This window comes from Acanthaster planci, linkage group LG01, assembly GCF_054643075.1.
Source record: "Acanthaster planci isolate LZ-2023a linkage group LG01, COTS_SCS, whole genome shotgun sequence".
Taxonomy (NCBI): Eukaryota; Metazoa; Echinodermata; class Asteroidea; order Valvatida; family Acanthasteridae; genus Acanthaster; species Acanthaster planci.
Genome location: NC_141777.1, coordinates 32,924,787 through 32,952,681, shown reverse-complemented (window position 1 = coordinate 32,952,681; position 27,895 = coordinate 32,924,787). Strand labels below are relative to the sequence as shown.

General features: G+C 40.8%; 2 protein-coding genes across 6 annotated transcripts; one reads left to right on the top strand and one right to left on the bottom strand.

Annotated features, from left to right (window-relative positions):
- The first annotated feature begins 39 nt into the window (after positions 1-39).
- LOC110986317 (steryl-sulfatase-like) lies at positions 40-19,617 on the top strand. 2 transcript variants are annotated; one of them, XM_022248090.2, is made up of 6 exons: positions 40-251; positions 9,463-10,105; positions 10,418-10,540; positions 11,150-11,836; positions 12,548-12,826; positions 14,121-19,617. In XM_022248090.2, the coding sequence occupies exons 2-6, from the start codon at positions 9,817-9,819 to the stop codon at positions 14,555-14,557; spliced, it is 1,815 nt and encodes a 604-aa protein (XP_022103782.2). In that variant the 5' UTR covers positions 40-251; positions 9,463-9,816; the 3' UTR covers positions 14,558-19,617. The 2 variants fall into 2 exon arrangements, with proteins under 2 accessions (XP_022103782.2, XP_086991948.1); XM_087135822.1 differs by lacking the exon at positions 40-251 and adding an exon at positions 8,489-8,768.
- A 1,953-nt stretch (positions 19,618-21,570) lies between these two features.
- On the bottom strand, positions 21,571-26,872 carry LOC110986305 (uncharacterized). Of its 4 annotated transcripts, XR_015425030.1 has the most exons (3): positions 23,641-24,220; positions 23,054-23,201; positions 21,571-22,883 (listed from the first exon to the last, which is right to left on the bottom strand). XR_015425030.1 is itself a non-coding variant. In XM_022248070.2 (2 exons), the coding sequence occupies exons 1-2, from the start codon at positions 26,689-26,691 to the stop codon at positions 23,124-23,126; spliced, it is 501 nt and encodes a 166-aa protein (XP_022103762.2). In that variant the 5' UTR covers positions 26,692-26,872; the 3' UTR covers positions 21,571-23,123. The 4 variants fall into 4 exon arrangements, 3 of the variants coding, with proteins under 3 accessions (XP_022103762.2, XP_086991960.1, XP_022103761.2); XM_022248070.2 differs by lacking the exon at positions 23,641-24,220 and adding an exon at positions 26,269-26,872 and having other exon boundaries at positions 21,571-23,201; XM_087135834.1 differs by having other exon boundaries at positions 21,571-23,201; positions 23,597-24,245.
- Between the last annotated feature and the right edge of the window lie 1,023 nt (positions 26,873-27,895).

The following is a 27,895-nucleotide window of genomic DNA, read 5'->3' as shown; positions in this document are numbered from 1 at the left end:
GGATTTGTCATGTTTGTGAACGATTGTGAAGGTACCCTGATCAGCATAGCATCATATAATATAATAGCATCCACAAGGCGATGTAGCGTTTGTGGAAAAGCTACACCACACTGGAAATCGATCGGTGCAGTGCGGTGCACATGTAGTGCTAGTGATGTACATGTACCGTCTAGCCCACCCATTTTGTGTACGAGAGGGAGTCAGGACTGCCGGCCGGTATCTTGTCTGATCTTGTGATGTTTGGATTGAATGTAAGTAGGCCTAACATAACAACACACTAACACTTTACAAATAACACAACAAATATTAGGCCTAAATACAGCACATGTACCGGTACATGTATGATGTAGGCCTACATGACCATGTAGCCTTTGCGTGATATGATGCAACCCCGTGAGAAAGAAATTAATTGTTACTAACAGTACATAGTTAATTCGTAATTTACTTTTATATTTGTGTTTGAATGCTGAGAGACTAGTATTTCAAGGAAAGATCCATGGAACTCCATAACTTGGGACCCAAGAGTTTCAAAATAGATATTGAGCTTAGTAGAGTACAGTGCGAACGAGTGATGGAATTCATCACTTTACCTTGTGTAAAGTGGTGAAGAAAATCTTCATTTCTTAAAAACATCGAGCAAATTGATTGCGGTAGCTGAGAGTTATTGAGTTGATACACATGATACATGAAAGAGCCCAACTGGAAAGAGTAGATGTCAGTGATTTTCATAGTATTAAAATTGTTAAAAAAGAGGATTACCTGATAACTATGCTCATGAAAGTTAACATTATTATACATGTATGTAAAGCCTTTTTCTATAATTCTAATGTTCTGTTAATATGACCAACACCACTATTGCCCCATGTAAGAATTCCATGTGAAATGTATGGTAATATAAGGGTGTTGTGTAAAACCATTAATATATTGTGGGGAAAGAACCATTTCATATTAGAAATCATACCTTCACGTATGTTTCTCGATACAATAGTGGCAATGTGATTAACATGCTGTTTCCATGTAAGACCATCATCAATGTATGTGCCCAAAAATTTGATACAGTCTGTTTTTGTAATGTTAATTCCATCCACACTGACAACAGGAAGTTCCTGATAGTGCCTGTTATTAAAAAACATGAAATTAATTTTTTAACATAAAGAGTTAACTTATTAGCTTTAATTCATGATGATGATATTTTTCCATTTCTTGGTTAACGGTATTGAAAAGCACATTTATATCACGGTGGTTTTAAAATAGACTACTATCATCAGCAAATAAAATGAAAGATAGTATATTAGAAGATTTATCAAAATCATTAATATACATTGAAAAAAATAAAGATCCCAAAATGGACCCCTGCGACAGTAAATAGGATTTCTTGGTGTCATAAGAAATTAATTAATAAATGGTTTTTGCCAGTTTCTAAAATATTTAACCATGTCCAAGATATTAAAAAACTAATCTTGGTTTCCTTTTTTTTAAAAACACACTGTAAAGAGCGCAGTACCGGTACTTTTTCAGGCTCCATATTTTTGATAATGCCCTCTCGGCGAAAGTTGATTGAAGTCGTCATTAATGCCCGTATCAGACGTCCAACATCAATCACAAATGAACAGCAATCATTTATCCATTTTCTAGACAATTTCGACCGGATCATTTTTATTTGTAGTCTGTAAAGTAAAACTTTATGCTCTCTTGACATTTTTCCCGCATTCTCCCTGGAAAAGCTTTTAATTCGCACATACATGTACATGTACATGTACCGGAAGCTGAAAAAAGAAAAATGTTGAAGGGACGATCGATCATCGACAGTAAATAAATGTCAGTGCATAATTTTGTCGAGGAGTTTCACAATGAGAATTTGATGGATGCACAAATACATTAACATGTATCTGTTACATCAATAGACATTTTTAGGGTACTCCCCGATCACGATACATACTCCACGATACATGTACATGTACATTGTATATTTTCTCTTAAATCTTGCTAAATCGTGGCTGGAGATACTCCTATATGTGAGAAGCTACATGTACTGTACATGTATTATATTGATCATAATAGAACATGTACATGTACATACCGGTATGTATGTACACACGTACAGTACTTGCACTGATAAAAGTTATTACTTCCTGCTTTTCCTATTACTGCTTGGTTTGGTGACTTAAAAAACCCAGTCAAGTACAAATTTATGCATATGTGTGCGTGGTAGACTGGGCTGGATCACAGTGATAAGAACTGGTAAAAAAATTTACATGCAAAATCATACCTGGTGGGTCAAGTTCTGCCAAGTTGGAGGATGTACATACATGTACATGTACATGTACATGTAAGCATATAAATACATGTACATGTATGATTTACCCATTAAGTGTGTGTGGGTAGGCTTTCCTACATTAAGGGGACTGTTTCTTTGGTCAGAAAAGTCAGAAAACATTGTGGGGACACAAAGTGTCCCCATACCGGTAACTTTCCTTTTTACATGTGTGTTTGTCATATGCACACTGTACATTTCAACAAGTGTGTAGCCCCTTTGACCGGGTAATGCGGATAGGAGTATAAGGTACACATGTACTGTACTCTTTTGATACATATATGCAATCAAGGACGTCCTCAGTTGGAAAACATATATCAAAAAAAATGTGAGCTGTTGCAATCGGGTCGAGTATTCATGACTAAAGGAGGAACAATGGCAAGATTTAAGATGCATTACTGAAATGAGGTTTTACAAATTTTGTGTTTAGTAGTCAGACATCACACGCTCCCGCACCGTAGTTGTGGGGACATACATGTACACTCAACATTTCACCTGTATTTTGTGGGGACCGAAAACGTTGTGGCGACTCAAAAATGTCCCCACAACTCGCTTCAAATTTCCCTTACAAAAGAACTTGTCCGCTGAATGCTGTGTATGCCTACCCACAAGTCCAAGCAATAGAGGGATTTCACGTTAGCGCTGTCTGCGCATATCTGCATCAAAACCGAGGCTCTCTGTGTTGAACTTTGTCGTGCGCGCCCGCGGAGTCCACACGGTACATGGAGTATCCGGTTTGTAAGTGTGATGCCACTTCAGTTTAAACTACATGTACGCCCACTGCACAAAATGCACGACCATCGCAGGTACATGTACTTCAGTTCGCAGTCAATTGTCATTATTTTTTCTTTTGATTTTACGTGTCGAGTCATCCTGAAAGACTCTTCAACAAAAATTTGCAGCCAGAAAAGTCTGAATTTAGCACTCCTTTATGTATTTTGTTTCTTAACTCCTTACTTGGAATCGTCTTATCGTATTAAGAATTGAAGCTGACACATACATGTACATGTACAGCCTCGTTTCCAAACGCGGAAGTGCGCAGATCGCCGTTTAAAGCATCGCATTGGGATCCCTCTATACTGGTACATGTACTGTACATTTTCATGTATTGTTCATACATGTATATACATTTTGTATTTTTGCAAAAGCAGTGTGTCATCTTTCTTCTCTGCTGGTCTTGAATCAAATTCTGTGCATTTTCAGGTTTTACAATTAATACTGTAATACAGAAGGCAGCCTTTCCATTCAGTGTCACTGAGTCTGGCTCCTGTCTTGGATCATAGCATGTGTCCCTTTTCCTGATACATTGTAGATGATCTCAAGGGGATTGATGTAAATGATTGTACACTAGGTCAGTCATCCAACCACCTACATGTACAAGTACATGTGCAGACTGCACACGTACACCTGTATATTAGTAGCATAATGACTGCATATCCAGACCTTGATATGCTTGCCTTTCTTTGCATGATGAGTTGATGCAGAGCTCATGTGGACAAGAATCTCTGGGATGAAATGATGACGTTAATTTCATTAACAGTAGCCACGTCAGCCTGGCCTTGACAGAACAATTCATTTTATCAATCTTTGCATGTGCTGTTTGATTATGCTTCAATTATTTTTTTGTAGTTCTCTGTTACAGTGTCGCCTTCCTGTAATTTTGCAAAATTTTGAATTTACATGTATTCGTTAAATACTGGTACAGTACACACTTAGTGTACAGTACGTAACTTGTAGTCTACCATATCAGTACACACTCAGTGCACAGTTCGTAACTTGTAGTATACCATATGTAAATACACTGTACAGTTTCAACTCACCACCAAATGAAGTTTTGCGGGTAAGAAATATATGCACAGTACACATGTACAGTATGCCGTATTTGTGAAGTGGGCATGGTGCAGGTACATGTAATTGGTAAGAAAGTGCTGGTCTGTACTAAATTTGTGATGCCTGTGATAACTACATGTATATGGACTGGTAAGAGGACTGGGCGTGTATACTGTTAATGAGTAGCTTACACATGTACTTGTACATGTATTAGTTGACAATTCAACTCAGACAGAGCTAACATGGTTAAAGGAACCCTGCAATGAATTTTCTGAGCCTCACTTTTTGTGCATCTTTCATGTCTTTATACTCTTCTTCGGTGTTTGAAAACAAATCTTTTGGAGTTACTGAATTAAGTGAACAGTAAAAATTTCTAAACTCCCTAAGAATTGAGTACACGTATCAAAATATTTTTAGAATGCCAGCAGTTTTTTGTGCACAAATCAATGCAACATTGAGGTTCGGTGCCTAGGATAACATAGTTTTGTTCATGAATGTACCGGTACATGTATGCAAATTTGCATTAGCTTAAAAAAAACAAACCGGATTCAAATGTAGATTAAAATAGTAAAACAAAAATTGAAGGTAAGGTTGACTGAAACACAAATGTGCAATTTCTTGGGTTGCAGTAATATACATGTACATTGTACAGGTACCAGGTACCTTAATTTCATGGCATACATGTAAATCCCTTTAACCCTCTTCAATTCACAATGATTTAGTGAAATCTGTGTTTACATACACATACGGTAATACAGTTACAATGTACCGACTGTACCTGCACACTGGTACTGTCCATATTTACCATAACAAAATTGTACAAAATGTACTTGTACATGTACAGTAGGCTCACACTCAGGTTTGTACATGGGAGGCATAACTATTGCAGGCTGCATCTAAACAAAGGTGAAATGTTTTGAGGCAGTTTGTTCTTTGGAGGAAATGGGTTTTGTGCTGTTACTTTGTAACATGTAGATGTACATGTACTTGGAAAAGCTTTTCCAAACTTCGTCCGCTAACATGTAGAGTACCTGTATGTACTACAGCATACAGTACATGTACATTTCTCCAGCACCTAAAGCTTATCCAGGTGTATTTTGGAGGCTTTACTTACATGGATGTAGTTATTTGGATATCCTAGTGGATTTGTGAAGAAAGCCTCACAAGAAATTTGGAGAGAACATTGAAGAGTCTGCCAGTGTACGGTACTGCAGACTCTGATGTTCATTAAAGTAGTAACTTTTTGACAGACTTTTCTGGCAAGATGTGATCTAATGTTTGCCTAAAGTTCATTGCCACCTCAACTGTTTGATTTGCTTCAGTTGTCCACTTCAGAAAGTGTGTCAAATTTAGATCCAGGTGCACTATTTTTGATCACTGTAATGCTATTTTTGATCACTGTAATGTTATTTTTGGCCAGCTGTATCAGATTTGTAAGTTGACATTGCCTATCTTCATTATCTGCTAGCAAGTGTTTGCTTGTAACACAGAAGGCTAAAGTTTTTTATTTCTGCTCAAAGTCATTGATCTGTGTTAAACCATACATGTACTGTGTACATAGACATACACATTACAAAATACCGGTACATGTACATGTGTAAATAGACATACACATTACAAAATACATGTACACATGTACACCTACATGTATATCATACATGTACCTACATGTACCGGTACATCGTATGCAAACATGTTTGTGGGTAATACAGGCGATTCACAATTTAATAGTGCACCTCCAAGAGTTTGCTATGCATTGGCCAATCACAGTGCCCGAAATCTGTCGATCCTTTCCAAATGCGCATTGGGTCGACAAATTGCATGCATTGTGATTGGTCAGTGCATTGCAAACTCTTGGAAGCGAGCTATTACATGTATGAATTGCCTGTATTACAGAAATGCACGTATGTACAGTGCACATGTACGCACTATAGTTTAACCAGCAGTACATGTAATCCACCTTAGGAATTTTTTTTGCAAAATTAAGACATGCTTTATCCTTATGTGTTTTCCCTGTGAGTTTTCAGCAGGGTGGGCCAACCTGTTAATCCTTGCAGTGTGTGTTTGCCCTGTGAGTTTTCAGCAGGGTGGGCCAACCTGTTCTCCTTGCAGTGTTTTCCCTGTGAGTTTTCAGCAGGGTGGGCCAACCTGTTATCCTTGCAGTGTTTTCCGTGTGAGTTTTTAGCAGGGTGGGCCAACCTGTTCTCCTTGCAGTGTTTTCCCTGTGAGTTTTCAGCAGGGTGGGCCAACCTGTTCTCCTTGCAGTGTTTTCCCTGTGAGTTTTTAGCAGGGTGGGCCAACCTGTTCTCCTTGCAGTGTTTGCCCTGTGAGTTTTTAGCAGGGTGGGCCAACCTGTTATCCTTGCAATGTTTGCCCTGTGACTGAGTTTTTAGCAGGGTGGGCCAACCTGTTCTCCTTGCAGTGTTTTCCCTGTGAGTTTTTAGCAGGGTGGGCCAACCTGTTATCCTTGTAGTGTTTGCCCTGTGACTGAGTTTTTAGCAGGGTGGGCCAACCTGTTATCCTTGCAATGTTTGCCCTGTGACTGAGTTTTTAGCAGGGTGGGCCAACCTGTTATCCTTGCGATGTTTTCCCTGTGAGTTTTTAGCAGGGTGGGCCAACCTGTTATCCTTGCAATGTTTGCCCTGTGACTGAGTTTTTAGCAGGGTGGGCCAACCTGTTATCCTTGCAATGTTTGCCCTGTGACTGAGTTTTTAGCAGGGTGGGCCAACCTGTTATCCTTGCGATGTTTTCCCTGTGAGTTTTTAGCAGGGTGGGCCAACCTGTCTAAATATTGTGCCACTCTGCAAAGTTTTGCTGCCCTGCCAATACATGTATTTCCACCGTCCTGCTATTTCTTTCAACTTGATTTTCCCCATCTGCATATTACAGTGTACAAGTTCAAGAAACTCGTTTTTCAGCCAGAATGCGTCATACATGTACATGTACCGGTACCTACTGGCATGTTCGTGTACATGTACCTACTGGCATGTTCGTGTACATGTACCTACTGGCATGTTCGTGAACATGTACATGGGTTTTTTACAGAACGTACCGCACAATCATACATGTACTGTACATTTATACAAATGTACAGTGAACATGTACATATACTTAGCCTGGTACATGTACATGCATATGCACGTACAGTACATGTACCTGTATACGGTTCCTGTAGTTTGGAAATTACTCAAAGTAAAGGCTCACTTTGTCATACTTATACATGTACATGTAATTTGTACATGTACATGTACCTGCGGGGCTTGAGGGGGACAGAGGGGATACCAGTACTGTACATGTATCTCACTATCTGGGCATCATGCTTACCCTGTCATGTTTGTAGGCCATGTTGGACACATTGCTTGAAAGTACATGTACATTTACCTGTAAAATCCTTCGTACCTTGGACGTCCTGATTTTCTTTTCCAGACAATACCCCATTCTCAATGCTGAGGATAAAACCCTTCCTGGATGTTTTTATCAACAGGCAATGGACCGTGCATGTTGGTTTATGTACAAATGACACATGTACAGACCTGTTCCTGTGCATGTACAATGTACATATTGGTTCAAGTACTACTCTGTATGCGCAGGTATTTTACTTGAAAATAAACAGTTGATGTGTTTCTTGTTTGAAAGCTCAAGTTTCAGTTTTGAATACCTACAGGTGTAAACTTTTTTGCCTTCCTAATTTCCTGAGCAGAAGTATTGTACGTGTACATGTTCACTGTAGATGAGGCCAGGGCCTGCATACCACGTCTGACTTCTGTTCAAGTACACGCACATGCATATACTGGGGGGGTACCATACGGCATTACACCTACCGCTGGTTAAACACAAACTACCAGTACAAATAGAAGACAGATCGAGTCCATACAGTCTGACAGTACAGTTCTTCTTGCTACCAGTACTCCTGAGAAAGTCTTCAGTGAAGCATTAACAACTTCCGTTGTTAATATACATGTACATACCGTACATTGTTCATGTATACATGTACCGGCATCTTTCTTCACCTAAACTGCCATCAATTTTTTTTTTCATTTCCAACTTCGGAAAAGTATCAGTTCTGAAAGAGAAAGTGAGTAGGTGATTTAGCACTGATACACTGTACATGTACAACTAGATAATCTTTTTCCAGGTTGTTCTTCATTGCACCTGCATGTACATGTACATTGCAGTTGAAGCTTAAACAAATAACTGGATGTTGTGAAGGGATTTGATAAAACTTGCCAATCACTGGAGAGTTAATGATATGTAAATTTATACATGTCGTTGTTGATCTTTAGTACAGAAATGATGAACACTCCCAGTCACTTGATACATGTAAATGTACATGTACACTGTACAGTAGATGTACAATGTACATGTACGCTAGTTGGTACACACATGTACTGGTTCAATAAAAATGTATAATTTTCAAAGGTTATACAGTAATGTGGAGGATGCAAGTGTGCCCTCACTTGACAGGCACATTTTCCTGTGCATGTCAGCGATCTGGAACGGCCTAGGCTTAACAGGTGGACTGTCAATGCTCTCAAGCAGGAAGCTAATCATATTTATCCAGCATAATCAACAGTATTATGAAATAGCCTGCTTTGTGCAAGTTATTATAATCATCCAGGACTGGGTGAGTCTGATTTACAAATCATACGTTGTCAATTTTGTATGATCTTTTTGACCCAAAGCGTGGCTCTGTATCGTGGGTTAGGATTCAGGTCATGAGTATTGCTGTACTCAACGTATTCAAGTTCACGAGTATTGCTGTACACTGTAAACATTGCATTGACATGTGTTATGTGTCCCGCTCTCACGTACCGGTATGTTTTGCATGAACTGCGGACTGTTGTATTTATTATACAAGGTGTTTGTTTTCAAGGTGTTTGTTTATGGTTACACTGGTGAATAAATGACTGGATTACTATTGCAGGCCTACAACTCACACTACAAGTTGTGTCCTTGAAGCACTGCTGCATGTCTGTCTCATATATACCTGTAGATGTGGTTCAACCTGGGATTCGTTTCCCATCTGTGTTGAAGTTCACACTCCAACAAATCCTGGGGCTGTAGAAGTACATGTAGCTACCATCGCAGTAACTTGAATGAACTTTTGACATACATGTACGTGTACACCGGCACATACATGCATATCAATTTCACTTTCACCCAGTATACCATCTGCTGTGTACTGGAGCATGTGAATGAAGAAATGTTATGTAAAGAATCAGAGTCAAATTCACTGCTGACTTGTTTGATATGTGATGGCAAGTACATGTAAAGCCTTTATGCTTACAGATTTGGTTGGTTTTTGTTTCTAAATGTAGGCGGTTGCCCTCTCAGGACCAGTGAAACCACCCAAGAGACGAAACTTATATTTACATCCAAAATTGCACCCAGCTGAGAATACCTGTCGGAAATCATCGATGTCAGAACAGCAGAACAGGAAATCTTGAGTGTTTCAACGGCTAAAACCAATCCTCTAGCCTGGATATGGATCTATAGTGAAAGCAGACAAGGATTGGCCATACTTTCTCTTTTCTAGTTGCGACACTAATCTTTGGAAGTACACGTATACAGTGCATGAACGCCTCATTTTTTGCCCCACTACCTACATACCCGAAAGTCGGAGTGTGCTTCACCTTTTCAATATTTTATATTTCTTGTGCAATACCACGAAAATGGAGCTGACTTGGTTATTTTCAACCCTGACTCTTGCCACTTGTTGTCAAATATTCTGTGCTGGCACAACAGATACATGTACATCCAAAAAAAAGCCTAATTTTGTCATATTCATTATGGACGATGTGGGAATGGGTGATCTGGGCTGCTTTGGGAACGACACCATGAAGACCCCGAACATTGACCGTTTAGCCCAGGAGGGTGCCAAACTCAACCACCATCTGGCTCTACCGCTGTGTACACCGAGTCGAGCAGCGCTCATGACTGGACGGCTGCCCATCAGATATGGTAAGAATGGAATACCATGTACAGAAACATACACGCATATAAAAACGTTCTGTTGGTACATGTACCTGGTAGTTACTGGTACATTGTATCTGGCCCTGTGTTGTTAAGCTCTGCATATAGTACTGTTTATTTGTTGATTGATTTATCTATTTATTTATTTATATATGAAAATTCAACAGCTCATTTAGCACCGAACCGGATTCGAACCCAGGCCCCCAGAGGTGGAAGGCAAGGAAAGAAACACTGCGCCAACCTGACTCCCCTGTAGATCTCTTCTCCATTTTTGACAGTGTTGTTTGCTTGTTTACGTAGGAATGGGTTCAAGGCACATCATGCGAGTGTTTACCTTTCTCTCCGCGAAGGCCGGACTCCCATCTAATGAGACCACAATTGCCGAGTTGTTGAAGGAATCTGGCTATTCTACTGGACTTGTAGGTATGTGTAGGTACCATAGTGCTGTCCATCAGCCTCTGATATTGATCGGGGTATTCTTGAGAGACAGTAGAGGATCAGCAATTTGTTACATGTTTGAGTGGAATACACGTACATTTCACAAGTTACCCCTTTGTATTAACAAAGACAGATGTGACAATCAGTATTTGAATGCCTTTGTCATGATACATGTACATGTATTTTTGATTTGCACCAACCATGCTAATACTGAAATACACAGGTTTGAAAAACTGGTCAGTACTTTAACAAAATTTTGTTTAACCCCCAAATTTTTCCATGCCAAAGGAACACATTTTGGGGACTTACATGTACATATGTACATGTAGTATAGGCAAACAGTATAACAGAACGTTATGACTGTTCTCATTCTAATATTTCATACAGAAGATTTTGGGGCTTTTCAAACTGCATGTACATGTATAAAGGACCATCTTTATATATGCTGAATACCGTATATGCTGCCTCTATGGAATGACTGATGTTTTCACACTCAATGCCCTGTAAGTGAGGCACGCTGAGGCAAACTTAATGTTTGCTTTAGGAGCATTGCAGCAACAAATCTTTGATATTTATTTGATATCTTCCATCCAGGAAAATGGCATCTGGGCTCAATGTGTGAGACAGAGACGGAGTGCTCCCACCCCAATGGTCAGGGCTTTGATTACTTCTTTGGCCTGCCTCTGACAAACCTCCGGGACTGTGGTGGCAAGAGCAATGTTTTTGTTGCCTGGGATCCCCACATCTATCGGGACATAGTCCTCACCTTCCTGGTGCTCCTGTGGGCAGCATACACAGTGCGCAAGCATGGCTACATCGGACCCTCAGGCTTTGTCATGTGCGTGGCCATGGCGGCCGTGCTGTGCGGCGGCTTCTTTGCCTTTATCAAGTCGGTGCGCATGATGAACTGTGTGCTGATGGAGAACCAGAGGGTGGTTGAGCAGCCCCTCCAGTACGACTGCCTCACAGAGAGGCTGAACCACCGAGCCATCGACTTCCTGGAGCAGGCCCACGACCAGCCCTTCCTGCTGGTGGTGTCCTTCCTGCAGGCCCACACCGCCCTCTTCAGGTCCGAGCACTTCGTGAACCACAGTCAGCATGGCCTGTATGGGGACGTCGTGGAGGAGATGGACTGGAGTGTTGGAGAAGTCTTGGCTGCTCTCAAGCGGCTGGGCGTGGATGACAACACATTCATTTACCTGACTTCAGACAACGGGGGTCATGTGGAAGAATTCTCTGAAGATGGAGAGAGAGAGGGCGGCTGGAATGGGATCTTCAAAGGTGTTCAATGTCAATTTGATATTTGAATCTAGAGTTATATTGAATTAGTTATAGCGAACATTCAATTTGTTCTTTGTCACACATTGTGTACTGTAGTCACGTAACTGCAAAAAACCTTGTGACCATTTTTATTGGTTTCCTGACAACGGCAAGGAACGTCTAGTGCTACTGCTGATATACATGATGATTCCTGCATGGTATGTTTGATTGTTAGGATGGGAACTGTAGCAATAATCAACTGTAAGTGGACCCATATTTCCAAACCATAACCCTCCCAGATACATGTACTTAATAAAATCTATCACAGGGTTTTGAGGACTACACAGGGATATTTGGTGGGGATTGGAAGCCCACATGTATGTATGTAGCTACTGATATTTTGTACTGACTTTCACACCCCAAGAAAGGTCCTGTCCTAGATATTGCACCTTTGGGTCTCCAGTTCATTAGAAGATTTTAGCAGATTTTAGCAGGTGTTTAGGAAGGTTCTTGTTGAAAAGTCTTCTTTCTTCAAAAGTAATGTTTTGCCTTTGTAGTATAATTGCTCTTCTGGGTTGTGCATAATCCTAAATATGCAACAAAAGTGAAGTGCAAATCTACCCATGGAATGGTAAGTTTTTATGTAAGTTTTTTATCTTTGAGGATATGATTCCGGGTATCAGATGAGATCTGTAATTAATCTACATGTGCTATCTGAATTTAAACCTGTAGGTGGGAAAGCCAGTACTTGGGAAGGAGGTATCCGTGTGCCCACCATCGTCAAGTATCCTGGTGTCGTGGCCCCTGGGTCTCAGATCTCAGAGCCCACCCAGCTTCCAGACTTGCTGCCTACCATTGCTGGTATCGTAGGTGTACAGCTTCCAAACGACAGAGTGTACGACGGAAAGGATCTAATGCCACTACTGAGAGGAGAGAACAACCGGCCCCATCACGAGTTCATGTATCATTACTGCGGAAGCTATCTGCATGCTGCTCGCTATACACCCTCAGGTACGAGGAACTAGTATTCAAGTTGTGTGTCTAGAATGCCTACACTGTATTTTAACTGTTTCATGCAGTAAGTTGTGCAAGGAATGAATGCTTCTAAACAGCGTTGTAGTCAAGTACTGCTCGAGTACCAAGGTTCTCTGCTGAATGTTGAGCTATTAGGAGGGACAAAGCTTAAGAACATGGGCATTTCATAGTGCATAGACAAGGATAAGATTATGTTATCAAATAATGATGTCAGACCATCACTGCTTAATGAAAATTATGTTTTTGTGACAAAAGTACTAGAAAAGTACTCAGCCAAGTACTTTTTGAGTACATTTCTCCTGAAACCTTAAATTTTACAAAACTTGAAGTATCTTAAGTCTTACATTTAGTTAATAATCTTCCCTTTGTGCATCTACCATGAGATGCCTATACTCTAGCTTTATTCCCTCTTAACAAGTTCAATATTTGGCAGAGATCCTTAGTACTTGAAAACAACAATGTTTTTTTCAAGTGCAGTGTAGTGCAGTGCAGTGCTATGCAGTGAACAGGAAACATTTAATGAGATGACATCTGGCATGGAACTTTTCATCTGTCACTTTGTATGAAATTACTTACTATCTCATGAAAGCGAGACATTTGTTGTTTATTTATCATAATGCCTGAATAAATTCTGAAGAAACAGAGAAAATGGCTGCTTGGACTGACATTACTGGGTTGTTAGTACACATCAGTAACTATTACAGGTCTGTGAGGAACCATAAGGGGACCCAGCTGAGTTATCCTTTGAGCAAGTACTGTAGCATGCAGTTCATTGCAAAGTTAACACTGTGAATTGGGATGAGAAATTTTGTGAAAAGAATTCACTGTCATTTCACACGCACATTGTACATGGCGTGAAAATCATTTCCCATTGGTGTGAAAAGGTGTTCCCACTTTGCTGAAAATCTGTGAAAATCTTTTCCTGTTTGGGGGGAAAGTTTGTCATGTTTTGTAAAATGAAAACGAAATTCCCTGTAAAAGTGTGAAGAGAATTTCAATTTGACTTTCAATTGCAGTGTACATAGTATTTCCCAACATTATTGACACTTGCTGTTGATTAGCTTAGTGTGTGATCAGTAGAGGGCATTTCGATGCCAAGCAACAGTACCCCTCGGAGTTGTTGCGTCATTTGTGAGCACTGGAGAAATTTTTATCTGAAAATGTGCAGTCTCTCCATGGTCACCACGTGCACATCCATGGACACGTCAGTCTTGCCTTTTTTTTAATCACAGGTCTCAATTTGTTTTTTCTTCACTTTTGCTGTATCTAGATTCTGACAGTGTGTACAAAGTTCATTTCAGCAGTGTCCTGCATGTGCCCGGTCCTTACGGCACCATGGGGTGCTTTGGCACCTATGCCTGCCGCTGCACAGGCTACTCAGTCATCCAACACGATCCTCCCGTCGTCTATGACCTCACCCGGGACCCCTCAGAGCAGAGCCCCCTTGACCCCAATGACCCTGTGGTCAGAGAGGTCATCCTGAGGATGCAGGATGCAGTGTCCGAGCACCAGAGTGGAGTGGTCAAGCAGCAAGACCAGTTTGGAGTCCTGCGCCTCTTGCCTCGTCCGTGGAAGCAGCCGTGCTGTGGTACATTTCCGTTCTGCTCCTGTAAAGACTCCCTGCACTCGGAAAGTCTCACATTACCTTCAGCGCCGGTAACGCAACCAGACTGGGTGCCAGTGGCAGAGGAGATTCAGCAAAGTTGAGGTGGCATTTAAATTTAAAATTGCAACCAGCATTGGGTCTTCCCTTGAGAGACAGTATTGGAGTATCTGTGAATGCAGTCAGAGTGACGTTCAGACAATGCCTGGCAGCTGAAAACTCTGCTGCGATTTGAGAACTTCTCACCTCAGGAATGAAGCCTGATCACAGGTGTGACCTGCAAAGTCTTTCAGTCTTTCATGTTTATTTGCATTAGAAACAAAAGGAAATAAACAAATCATGCTTTCAGAATTTTAGAGTATTTTATGAGCGGATTTTTATTATTTTTTTTGCGGCTTTTTCGTCAGTCAATTATTGAATAAATATTTTGTCTTGAATATCCAGAAAGATTTCTGACTGTTAGCATTCAAAACTTACTGAAGATATGTCACCAGCAGACATTTTTTTTTTAATGATGGACAGCCACATGTTTTGAGCCAGATACATCTCTCGGATTTTCAGGAGGTTGACTCAAAAGTTGTGCCTGTCCTAGATGATTCGTGTTTTTGAGAGCAGGAGATGATATAAGGCACTTTATGGTTAGTCATTGATCTGAGCTGGTGGCAGTCATATTAGTGCGTACATATACATGCATCAATGAGGTAAACATTTTGCCCGTGGTACATGTACATGTACATGCATGGCTGCACTGGTAAGCTTCCATTGGTGGAATGGGCCTTTGCTTCATAGCTTGGCAACCATCATGTACCATAGCAAGTAGCAATGGAAAACAGTTGGTGACTCTGTGCAAAGAGCAAATGACACAGTTAGTGCTGGAAGAAGTAGTTTGCAGTACTGTTGTACAAGTATGTATACATGATGAGTACTTTAACTTGACTGCACATGATACATTTATGATAGATTGATATTGGTAAGTTTTTGTTACAATTTTTATTTATCATATGTGCTGGGAAGCTATGAAGTTGCATGCACATACATGTACCTTACATGTCAGGTTATATTGTGACGGTTTTTGTTTTTACATGTATGTTTAATAATCTTAATTATCTTAGAAAGCTAATCCTAACTGTCCCACCTACGTATCAGTAAGTGGACTTCTTCCATGCTTCAGGAAGTAAATCTAATTTTGAGATGTGGAAAGATGACTCCAGAGGCTGCTTGGAGAGAAAAAAACCTACCGGAGGTTCGTGGTACGAGATCCAAACCTTGCAGTTTTGCATGAAGTTTCCGTTACGATTTATACACCTAGAGTGTATGCAGCCCTCCTCAGATGCAGCTGTGTGAACAGGTGACCCAACGGCAAAGACAGGTGTGCTTCAGGGAGCTACTGGATAACAGGTGCATGCCCAACCTGTTTTCCAAACTCAAGCTTCATTATTTTGTCTTCCAGTAGTCATGCAGTTTGGTAATGGCATGTTCCTTTATCAGTCTGGTTTGGATGTATTAGTGGGTCAGCATGGAATCAAGGAATATTGGTCTGAGACAAGATGCACTGGAGCTTTTTTCCTAGTTCAGGGCAACGAGGCTAGATCCACCAACACCTACTGTACATGTGCGGTACCTGACTTTCAAGTTTTGTGGTTTTACAATGACACAATCATTCCTTATTTAAGAATTTTAAAATATTTTAAAACTTATGACATTTTGCTTTAGCATGTTTGCTTTGGAATTTGACATGTTAATGTACAGTACATGTACATACGTACCGGTATGTGCTACAGAAAAGACAGAAGTGTGCTCTTGAAGTGTGCTAGATTTAGTTTTAAAGACTTTTAACAATCTGTAAATGAATGCCCATACACAGATACATGGTACCCGGCACGGTGTCCAGTATTTTGTTCATATAAGTAGATAAATCCAGAGAAAAGGTAATTTTTCACCTTATAAGTGGACAAGTTTTCTGTCTTTCATTTTTAACTGATGCACCTCTGAAAATGTCTCCCATCTCAGAGTCTCATATCTACGCTGTAGAAAAGTCTGTGTTCATAATGTCGCACAACACCGAGCACTAGCTCACACAATTTTTACACCCTTTTTGTACAGGAATGTTTAATATGATGCATACATGTAGCCACGGTGTACGAGTACATTAGCATTTGAAGTGTAAATAGGTGATGTCATGAATATTCATGCCAGCCATTTTTTAAGCTCTTAGACGCAGCCTTTGGTGTTTGCCTAGTGATGAAATTACTAGCACATTTTCATTAAATCTTCAAATTTTAGTTTTACCTTTTTCTTCTGTGCCTGCATGAAAACTTTGTACCTGTATGTTCATGTACCCATGAATGTAAGGCTTGCTGCCATTCTCATGTGCACTTGGGCTTTTTTTTTTACACCAGAGGGGTATTAATTTGCTGGGTATGTTTGGTTACCGCACAGCTACATGTACATTTATATTATGTTATGCAAAGTGCAGTGGAAAGCTGAAATTTTGCAGTGCATTTGCACAAGTTTTCTGTAACACAGTGCTGTTCCCATCAAATTGATAGGGGTTCCTGTGTAATGATGGCAGTTCCACTGAAATTTTCCCCTGTCACGTTTAGCCTGTGACCGTAATGGGAGACTTTGAGACACTGGTGGCAGCAGACATACTGGTCCTTTTTCACAGCATTGCACGTGCTCAGAACTATGCACACATGCTCCAAACAATGTGCACATGCTCAGAACTGGCAAAAAGGACCGTCATGTTTGTCGCCACCGAGTTTCTCGAAGTCTCCCTTTACAATGGAAAATTAACGGTGATGTAAGCTTTCCAGCTGTTACCAGTGGGCTTAGGATGATAACTTTCCCACTCAGCTATGCTTGCTTTGCCGATAATTAAAAGGAATCGCAATTTTTGAAACTGTAGTATGAAAACTTTCAGTATTTCATGAAAACTTGTTTGTTCAGTATTAAAGATACATATATTTTAGAGCCAACACAGAGACATATAAAACTGTTACTTTTACTCCTTGTACATGTATATGTTTCAAAGAAATATACAATGTATACAGTATATTCAAATATATGCAGTATAATTTTAAAGAGACCAAAAGTAGGCAGTCCATGGGAGTTGCTAGTACATGTACATGTAGTGCAGAAACACATTTACCTGTACATGTAAAAGGTGGTCCTAATATTTTTCCTGTGTTTGTAGAATGGAAATTGGATTGACAATCGGTCGCAAGTGTATATATTTACATATGAATGGCAGTTGATTGGCCAGTGTTATGGACGTTCAGTACATATCCAAGTACAGGTACATGTCCGTTCCTGTATCCACCTTGTGAAAATGGAAATGATAATTGGGGGTTATTGTGTAGCATTTGTTTCAACCTTGGAAAGCGCAACGCATCCATTGTCACACCATTACTAGTGAAGCAGAATTTGCTATTGATTTGTTGTTGGTAAAAATACATATGTAGAAACAAGGTTTCCTGCTGTTGGGAAATGCATCTGCTTGACTGAAGTTTTTCACACATGCTTTCAATACATGTACCTCACGTAGCTCAAAGGAGGTTCCAGTCACTGCACACTGTATCTGTAGAACAGATTACCATGAAATCTGATGTGAACGGATTGCACAAGTCTGTTCTTCCACACAATTTGATGTCTTTCTGTGTTGGTAAAGCCAGAAAACCTGTGATTTGTTGAAATAATTCAGTGTCTTGTTAGGAGAGTTAGGTTGGCGTTTGGGGAATTAGGTTGGCATAGTGGTTCTTTCCTCGCCTTCCAGCTCTGTGGCCTGGGTTCGATTCCGGGCTCGGTCCACATATGGATTAAGTTTTCAGTCCCTACCTGATTCTGTTGGTTTTTACCCAGAATATTCCTCTTGAGTTTTCCTCTCAACTCAGACACTCTAACTGCTTCTCATTGTCTCCACTCAACAAGTTTCTTTTGGCTTGCGAGCCGTAGTGCCTTGAGTGCTCAGATAAATAATCCTTGTTTTCATTACCAGAAATCAAATAATAATGGGAATTCTGTGATTTGCGCTCCGCTATCTTAATTTTGTCTACGACTCAGAATTCATCTTCCAGCATTACAGGAACACTTTACGTACATACTACAGCGGCACAGTTGCACAATTTTTTGCATACGTATGCACATCACCAAGAGTAAAGGTATAAAGGGTGTGCCAATACCAGCATGAATATTGTACTGTTGAATGTGCCCCAGATAACAGTGTGCATGATTGTAGTTGCCTTTCCGAAAATGGAGCTGAGCTAACTTTCTTCACTCGGTCATGCCTTGACTGAAGTGGTCCAGCGGAAAAGCATGTACCCTCTCCCTCCCTTGGAAAATTTGAAATCTATAATCCCCCCTCCCCGCAGTGTAAGATACTGTTGGGATAAAGGTAGGACATACTCATGTGAGTCAAATTTGCCGTGTTTTGCTTGGGTTGTGATAAAGAATTGTCAGCTGCTGAACAGGGTGGGGTTTGCAACACGTAACCACTTCCCAAATCTTTAACTGGTTAGTGGACTGTACATGGACTAAACTGGACATGTGCAATGTATGCATAGGTACATGTATTTGGGTTGAATGTGCAATTGCACTGCCTTTCCTCCTGAAATGTAGAGAAATTGGGCAGGGGAAGGTATTGTCATAACTTTCACAGTCCTTGCAAGTAGTTGGTCCATTTGTATGACAGGACATCCCCATGGGTTCCAGCAGGGTGATGCTACAGGCAAAGGGCAAAGCAGTGTTTAGGAAGCAATGGTTTAGTGTTTGTTCTGGGTTCAGTTCAGGGTTCAAAGTCATGGTTATGAGAAATACATGTAGAAACAATACAGACTAATGCAACCACCATTAATTCCTTTCCTGCAAGGATACCATAGTGCATGTACCTGCAGGTTGTCCATGGCTCTGACATCAACACAAATTGTAATGTGTCGTGTATCTGGTGTCGCATAACAGTACTTGTCATTGGTATTGTAGTTTGAATGTTTTTGTAACAAAATTGCATGTGCTTTAGGGATACAAACATGTCACCTGCGATTTCAGGCCCTTGTTTTGTTGATTTTGTGTGTTCCTTTCTTTATTTAACATATGGTTGTTTTTCAACAGCCATGTTAGCACACTTGGGATCTGGGAGGAGGGGGGCACCAGGGACCATGCCCCCCCCCCAATAAATTGAGAAAACAAGATTGTTTTCAAAAGTAATGAGAAAATTGATTGAGGGGAATTTTCACTTTCCTTTCTTTCAAAAGTTTGTAAATAAAGTCCCAAATTCTAGCCTCACCTGTAAGAAAGGCCAGAAAGAGGTTGAAGAAATATCAAAATTTTGGGCCCCTCAAAAACAATTTTGATTTTGAATCAACCTTTGTGTTACCAAAGTGAAATGTGATGCATAAATGTGTGTGTGTGTGTGTGCAGATATTTTTTATGGAATGTTAAACCGAACTGTTACGTCAGTCTTCAAAGTGAACTTTGTCTTCCCTCTTGGAAAGGTTAGTGCAAAATAGTGAAAATAATCATACAGAAGCACAGTTCTTGTTCGGGGTAGGCACCTTTATAAGAATATATGTTGCACAAATCATATTTGAATATTCATAATAGTTTGTTGATAAAGTGCTGGGAGGTGGGTTCTAAGATCATTTTTGTCAGGTATAAGACTAAGCTTTGTGATGGCTTTTACCAGAAGGACTTTTTGGGGTAAATGTTGGGCCGTTAACTTTACTCAATTTTTTGTTTGTGAAACAAACTAATATTGAACTCATATAAGGATAGCAAATTTACCAGTAAAATTATTAAACTGAGGGTCGTACCAATATTTGATGTTTCTAAAATGAAGTTTTCAATGAAGCATGTTTTGGGGCATCGAAAGATTAACGAAAATTACTCACTAAATAGCCCTAAGCACCTGATGAGTAGTGTATGCATTCAAAGTATTCCTGTACATGTACAGATGTGCTGGTAAATAAAGGGTCCAGCAAATTGAAATACATCACTGATGGTGATATTTTGGAGGGTATAGGATTGAATGCACGCTATAATTTATGCTATTGGTAACGTATTTCAACTTTCAGATAATGGTATGCTTAATTTATGTACATAGAAATGAATGTTTTGCTCTGCATGTAACTTTTATTGTAATTCAAGCAAAATAATCGGTGCAAAAATTTAATGATATCATGGTAACAGAATTATCGGAAATTTAATGACCAAATTTGATGAGAGTATGCTGTTAAGATTACACGTACACATTTTTTTAATGAGATACTTTTTAACAGTACTGTTATATTTATAAACACTTTCAAAGCAAGTCGGTCCGAGCCAATTTGGCTCCTCAGTGGGGTGTTTATCTCCGGTTTCCTTGGTATGAAACGACAGAGAATATTTCTAGTCTCCTGGATGGGATGCCAGTCCATCGCTCTTCGCAGGTTGCTTCCCCAGCTAATGCTGGTACCCATTTATACTCCAGAGTGGAGAGAGGCAATCAGGGGTGATGTGGCTTGCCAAGGGCCACAACATACTGCCTGCAGCTGGATTCGAACCTCCAACCCTATGATTGGAAGCCACAGACCCTAACCACTTGGCCACATGCTCCCCCGGGCCACATCCCCCCCCCGGGCCACATGCCCCCCCTGTGCCATATGCCCCCAGGCCACATGTATAATTTACATAGAACTTAATTGGCGCAATGTATGTTTGCAATACCACCTGTTATATATAGGAACAAAAAATCACAAGTCTCGAGTCCATCTCTATTATGCTTATGGGTGACATATGGTGTTCAGAAATAAATGATCAGTAAACGGGCATTGGGAACAGTTGTTTCCATTTTCTGTTCTGTCATTATTTTAGCCATGTTGAAATAAGTTAGTCTGTAGTTTCAAGATATCTAACATTTGCTACCGTTTAAAATCGTGTTGTCACCATTTTTTTACTTGAGTTTGACAGTTGACAAGTTTGAAACTTAAATGTTGCATTTGGAATAAAAACACTATACAAAATCATTCCCCAAAATTTGAAGCTTGAAGTTGATCACTAAGAGGAAAGACATGCAAAAACACTTTTTAAATCTTACAAATAATCAGAGCAGGTTGTATTTGATTTGAAAGGATAGAAATTCAAGTATGGATGTTATGGTTTTAATACTCGCAGATTTGTGGCGAATTCCAAAATTTGTGTCAGGACGGTTTGAAGAAATTCCACATGGGCGTCATATTTAACATGTCGGTTTTATTTAGCCTTCTGGCTTCATCCAAATACAACGTACCGCTAATATGTTGTAGCTTTTGTAATAAACATGAGGTCCACTCTTTTTTATCAGGCAATTGAACAGCTGTGGGGTTTCTTAAAGAAACACATCACAGTTTTTCACCTCAGCACACTGATGAGCAGCTTCGTTTCGCAGCTGTCCATCAAATGCAGGTCTGTGACCCCACAGTGTGGAAATATGAAGGTCCTTCGCTACATATAACGTTTCCCCGGCACACATGTACACGTACAGCCTGTAGAACAATCTTCAGTAATCAATCAGTGCCCCCACTAAACGCTGACGACGCCAGGAAGACCGCGTTGTAAGATTTCATTAAAACAAAGCTAGGACGGGATGAAACTTGGAAAATTGGGCGATAAATTGTTCTTTTAAGATACTCTAGGTTATCACTCCGTTGCGGGCACGATTGCATTCTCGGCACGATTGCATTCTCGGCACGATTAAACTAAACGTGAGTCCCGACTCGGCTCACATGCAATCAGATCGTTCCACGATGTAATTGAAGACTTCGATACGATTGTACTACGACTTCAAAGTTCACGGTGCGATAGTAATACAATTTCGGTGATGTTTCCGAGCATTTCCTATGTTGGCTGAAACAGTGCACGCCATCAGTTCTTTCTCAGTCGCCAAGATGAATGGACATGATGCTCCTCTTCTGCAACTTGTTCTCCTCCAAGAACAACATACTATGCTGGATGCCCAAGCTGCACTGGTGCTGGTGAAAATTTTTCCCCGGTTGAGGTGCGCTTTTACCACGTCAGTGAAAATCCCACTACGATGCTGATACGCCAAGACTACATATAGGTGTATGCCGACTTTACTGGGTTGTTGATATGCTGTCACTGCGATTTTAGCCATTGCGACTCTGCTTCGTAAAATTTGAGCATGCTTGAAATTTTGGTACGACCCGCCCGTCCATGAAGCCCGCACCACGTTGCTCTCAGTTCCCACTCAGGTTTGACTACGATGTGCACGATCTCACCCATGATTGGCCACGCTCCCCTGATTTTTTTGGCGACGTAGTAAGATCGTGTTTGAGTGTGATGGGAGTTGAAGATGGGCATGCAATGGTCTCGCAATAGTAACATCATTCGTTTCGGGGAGAATGCTTGTGGGCACAATGTTCAATAATGCTCGTCATTATGCTGTTACCTTCAACATCCGTCTTCAGTCTCCTGAAGACGGACAGAGTACACTGTTCGAAACGTCGAGTTATTCCCCGGTTCTTCTCAGAACCACACATACTCAAAGAAGAGATAAATACATGGTGTTACCGCAATCTTTACTACAGATCTAGTGCCTTTCACCATGAAAACCTTTAAGTCTTATATCCTTCAAATAGCTACACGAGCACTGCACCTTTGATGACTGTTGTTGCCATGGCATAAGCCTCCTCACCCTGATCATGCAGCCACCGTCTTGTTCCCTTCAGCTCCAGCCCCTCCTTTTTCCTCGGTGTTCCCCTTCTCCTGGACCATCCTCTGTAACAGAACAACCAACTTCTATTACTGCATGTTCAATATTTGGCGTTTCTAGTAAAGGTGCATGAATAGGGAATTTTTGGAGGATGGCACGTTTACGTGATGAGCAATTAATTGTTTTGTTTTGATCGCTGCGCTGCTCAAGGAGCCTGTAGTAGACTTTTTTTGGGGGGGGGGAACTCAGTTATATAATCACCAGAATTTGACGAACATAACCAATGTGTTTTATCCCCCAGTGCCATCACTGTACAAGATTTTATTATCATCGCATGCATGCGAGACGGATTACGGACAGACAAATCATTCTCAACAAAACGGTGGGGATCGTGGACACGTGCACGTGATTGAAACAAAGATAAGGTCATGACGTAGTATGAGTTGCAATGTACATGTACTCATGAGTTTGAGTAGTTTGCAACTTCGATTGTTCTTGGCTTACTAGGAGATCTTTCGTTTTCTTAATATCCTCCAGTAGCGACGCTCTTTCACGCTGCAAGTGTGCTATATATTTATTTATGTTTTCCCTGCGGTGGTGCTTCTGTTGAACGATCGTTTCGGCCATTTTGATTTCTCCCGCTTTTATCTTCAGTAGTTCTTTTTCCGTCTGGAGTTCCTTCAGAGTCTCAAGCAACTGCTCTCTTTCGGCTTTCTTCCTGGCCGTCTGGATGATGATTTCATCGGCAAGAAGCTCTCGCTGTGTCGCTAGGTCCTCGGTCTTGTTTAGTCGTTTTTGTAGCTCGTCCCCCGATTCCATGGTCTCGCTAAGCCTGTTAAGGCACTGAAGGCTCTGGCGCGTTAAGTTGACATTCACGAAGTAGCTGTGGAAGATGACTGCCAGTGACAGCAGGGACAACAGAAGGCACCAGTTTTTGGAAGTCATCTTCTCGATGTTGATAGCTGTGTCTTGCTTTACGACAAGCAAAGGTTTTGCACTAATTATGGCGATGACAAACTTAATCTCGGTATTGTATCAACTCGGATTGCACGGCTTGTAGGCGTGCGCTACAAAAAACCCGATACGGATCGATGCATGCCTGGGCGTGCCCACACTCGTACACGTGTGGGCAAAGTGCGCAAGTACAGCTGTCCGAGTAATAGAGTAATCAATAAGAAATCGGTATAGGCCTACTGCCTCCCAGACTGAAATAGCCCAAGTGCAGAGTGAAGTACATGTACATTAACGGATCGTCTGAATAAAACCCAGCATTTGCGTTAAGCAAACAGGGCCTACTTTAAGCGTTTACTCTTGTGTGGATAACAGCGAAGCAAATACCTACAGTGAAAAGCATTCGCCGAAAACGAAACCCAGTTTTTCGAAGTGGCTATAGTTACGGTAACCGTAATGCGACTTCCAAATGAAGTTACGACTTTGAACAATTATCATTCCCAATCTATATATCTAACGTTTCAGTTTTACTGTTGTGTCATTGGGATTCTACGAGTTTAATCAGTACGCACGCTGTTCTGCGATCACGTCGAGCTAGCAGCAAATCCGTGACGGGAGATTTTTTTCCATTTACCGCTCCTATTTATTTTCTTTATTTCCTCAATCAGATCGAATGTTTACGTTCAATATATGATTGTCGTTTCTTTTTTGTAGATTCATACCCCTGAAGGATTTAGTTTTCAAAGGAAAATGAAGTCCGAGATCCATTCCTTATTGACTGGTTTGGACAGAACCCTGTCTAAACTTCCGTAACAAGAGCCACTGCGTTTAAAGTTCTTTATTTGTTCATTTATTAATAAATAAACTAATCAATTTGTTCACTTTTCGAGCTTTAACTTGACTGATACCATTTTGCTTCGTTTTTATGAATAGGTTCTTGTAATTTAGAGTACATGTATTTGCTTGTCATTTTTCAAGACTGGGTTAGGGCAACCTTTTCAGTGTTTCTGTCTGCCTTGTGAGCAAAGCTGTTTCACAAAAACCTGAATGGGTAAGTATCTGCCTCGGCCTTTCGAGGCAGAAAACGCAGGAAAAATTGACTGGATATGGTGAAATGTTGCATGAGCAAACGGCCAAGGATGACCTTTTTGCCTAGTAGACAGCTCTCGTCTGCAGCAGTCTTTACATGCTCATGTGCATGTGCATATGTGCAGTGCATTTTGACTATGCAGCGAACCATCAGCACGTAACAGCAGATGCTAAACACTATACAGAAACAATTTTACTCATACAAATTCAAGCGTTTATTTATTTTAAACGCTTTAACTTTATAGTACATTGTGAATACTTTTGCTTTTTGCTTGAACTTGATTTTGCTCAAACAAAATATGCAAAAACACTTTTTCCGGGGAGGGGGGTCACAGTCCGGTGAAAAAGGACCCCTAAGCAACAAACTGCTGAACCATTCTAGTGGAAGGGGTTCAATTTCGATATTTTTTGTAGCATATTTGTGATTTTCACCCCATTTCATCTCACTCTTTTCTTTTCTTTCCCTTTCCTGGGCCATTTTTTCCAAGAGTGGGAGCCAGCTCCCCCTTATCCCACCCGTCCCTAACGCCCTCAGTTTAGAGGCGTGTGTTTATGGTGACTTGTGGGGTACCAGAACAATGGAAAGTACCCCATAAGAGTTTCACGAAACTGATAGTTGGAATTTATTCAAAATAAGGAATTTCTACTTATCTGTCACAAATTGAAATGTTTTATATAGGCCTAAGGGACATTCGGTCGCAATTACAGCTAAACAAACTGTTTCAGGACCAAATGGAAGCAATTACAAATCTGTGCTTCATGCTCTAATTTTTTACGCTATGAGAACAAAGGCAAGTTCCCATAAGGATACAAAATTAATGTAAGGGTCGCAGTACGTCAGTTGTAACAGTATCGTACAATTTTTACGCAAACCAATCACGTTTCTGCAGATGGAGTTAACAATAATTTGCATGCATTATAAATCACCTTCCTAACCAGTGTCACGCTGTATAATATGCGTCCATAACACGTGTTGGAGTTTGGCACCGTACGCCACCCCCTCCCCCGAAAAAATAAGAACTCAACAACACCACACCAACCAGCAATAACACAATAATAACAACTGCAAACAGACGGAACTAAGAAACTTACAAGCAGGCGTTTAACTTCCTTTAAGTCCCGCACTAGTCTTTCTTTTTCCGCAAGTAATTTCGCATTTTTAGTAGTATTATCCTTTTTCTCTTCTCTCTCGAGTCGTTTCTTTTCTAAAGCTTGCTCCATTAGCCTCGTAACAAATTTCAGATGATCTCTTTCCCCGTGTAGCTCCTTCAGAAGTTTGAACAGCTTTCCTCTTGCCGTTTGGATTTCATCATCAGTGACCTGTTGCCGTTTCACTAGGTCTTCAGTCGCGTTTCGGAGTCGTTCTCGAAGCCCCTCTCCTGATTCCCCGGCCTCTCGGAGTCTGTCGAGGCACTGGGTGCTCTGACGTGTCAAGTCGACATTCACGAAGCAGCTCTGAAGGACGATTGTCAATGACAATAGGGACAACAGGAGATGCCAGTATCTGGAGGCCATTGTCTTCCTGGGATGCCCCTGTATTCTTATATCTCAGGGTGACTTTTTGGTTAATTTCCCTGGCTAGTTTTATTTCATAAAATCACTCCCCATACACTCCATTATCATTATCCCAGATTTGGTCCATTTATAGTGTACACAAACATGTAACATGTGCTGTAGCACATGCCATTGTGCTCATTATTTTTTTGCCCTCAATTCCTGCCAAAGGTGATCAATAGTCCCTGCCTTTCAGAAAATAATCATACATCATATCAATACACTATCGATCGATTATTTGTGAATTGCCCAGACGACTCACGTTCGAGTGAGTGGTGACCCTGGACCCAGAGACTCCCATATACTATATAGTCAAAATGATCTCGTCGCTGCAAGAAAATCGTTCCGTACTTTTTTCCAATCTCTTCCCGTACATGGAGCAGATTTCACCGGCATATTCAGGGAGGAGGGACAAAATTATCGCCATTTTTAAGATTTGAAAGAACACTTTAAAACGATGCTGACACTTTCCTGAGGTGGAAAATCGTTTCAGAGAAAATAAATCTCAGTTTTTCCCCAGACTCCAAACCTGGGTGCACTACTGCATCACTGAAAAGAACTGATGATGGGGCATGTCGACTATGGGACTATGGTGATTGGTGATATTGTTATGCCCCAACTTTGGTCTCGGTCCCAACCACAGACATTATAAACGCTAGACCACCAGTCTTGAGCGTGTAACCGTGATTTTGAAAAGCATAGGCAAACAATGGGCGCAATAAAGGGGCAGCGTGTTCATGCGCATTACGGACAACGCACTCATACTGCCTGTATTTGTTTACATAATGCTCCCAAAATACGTACACCTTTTGCTCTTTGGCACTGCTGTCTCTTCTTTTAAAACGGTTCCAAATGCATAAATCTACATGGGCTAGATCAAGTAAACAGAGGATTTTTTTCACAATCGAAAATCGAGCTAGGGGTGAATTTGCCCATAGTTTTGATTTTAGTCGGGCGCCGCGCAGATCGCGAAAAATCCCTTGTAGTTTTGAATAGGACCTGGCGGTCTATGCGTTTATATGTCTGTGGTCCCAACTATCCGGCCCCAGCAGAAGCACCTGTACTCCCTCATCAGTTGCACAGAGCCATATTGATGGGTAGTCTGGTTCCCTGCCCAAAGATTCTCTGGCGACTCTTGATAAAAATCTTAGGTCAGACATCATCC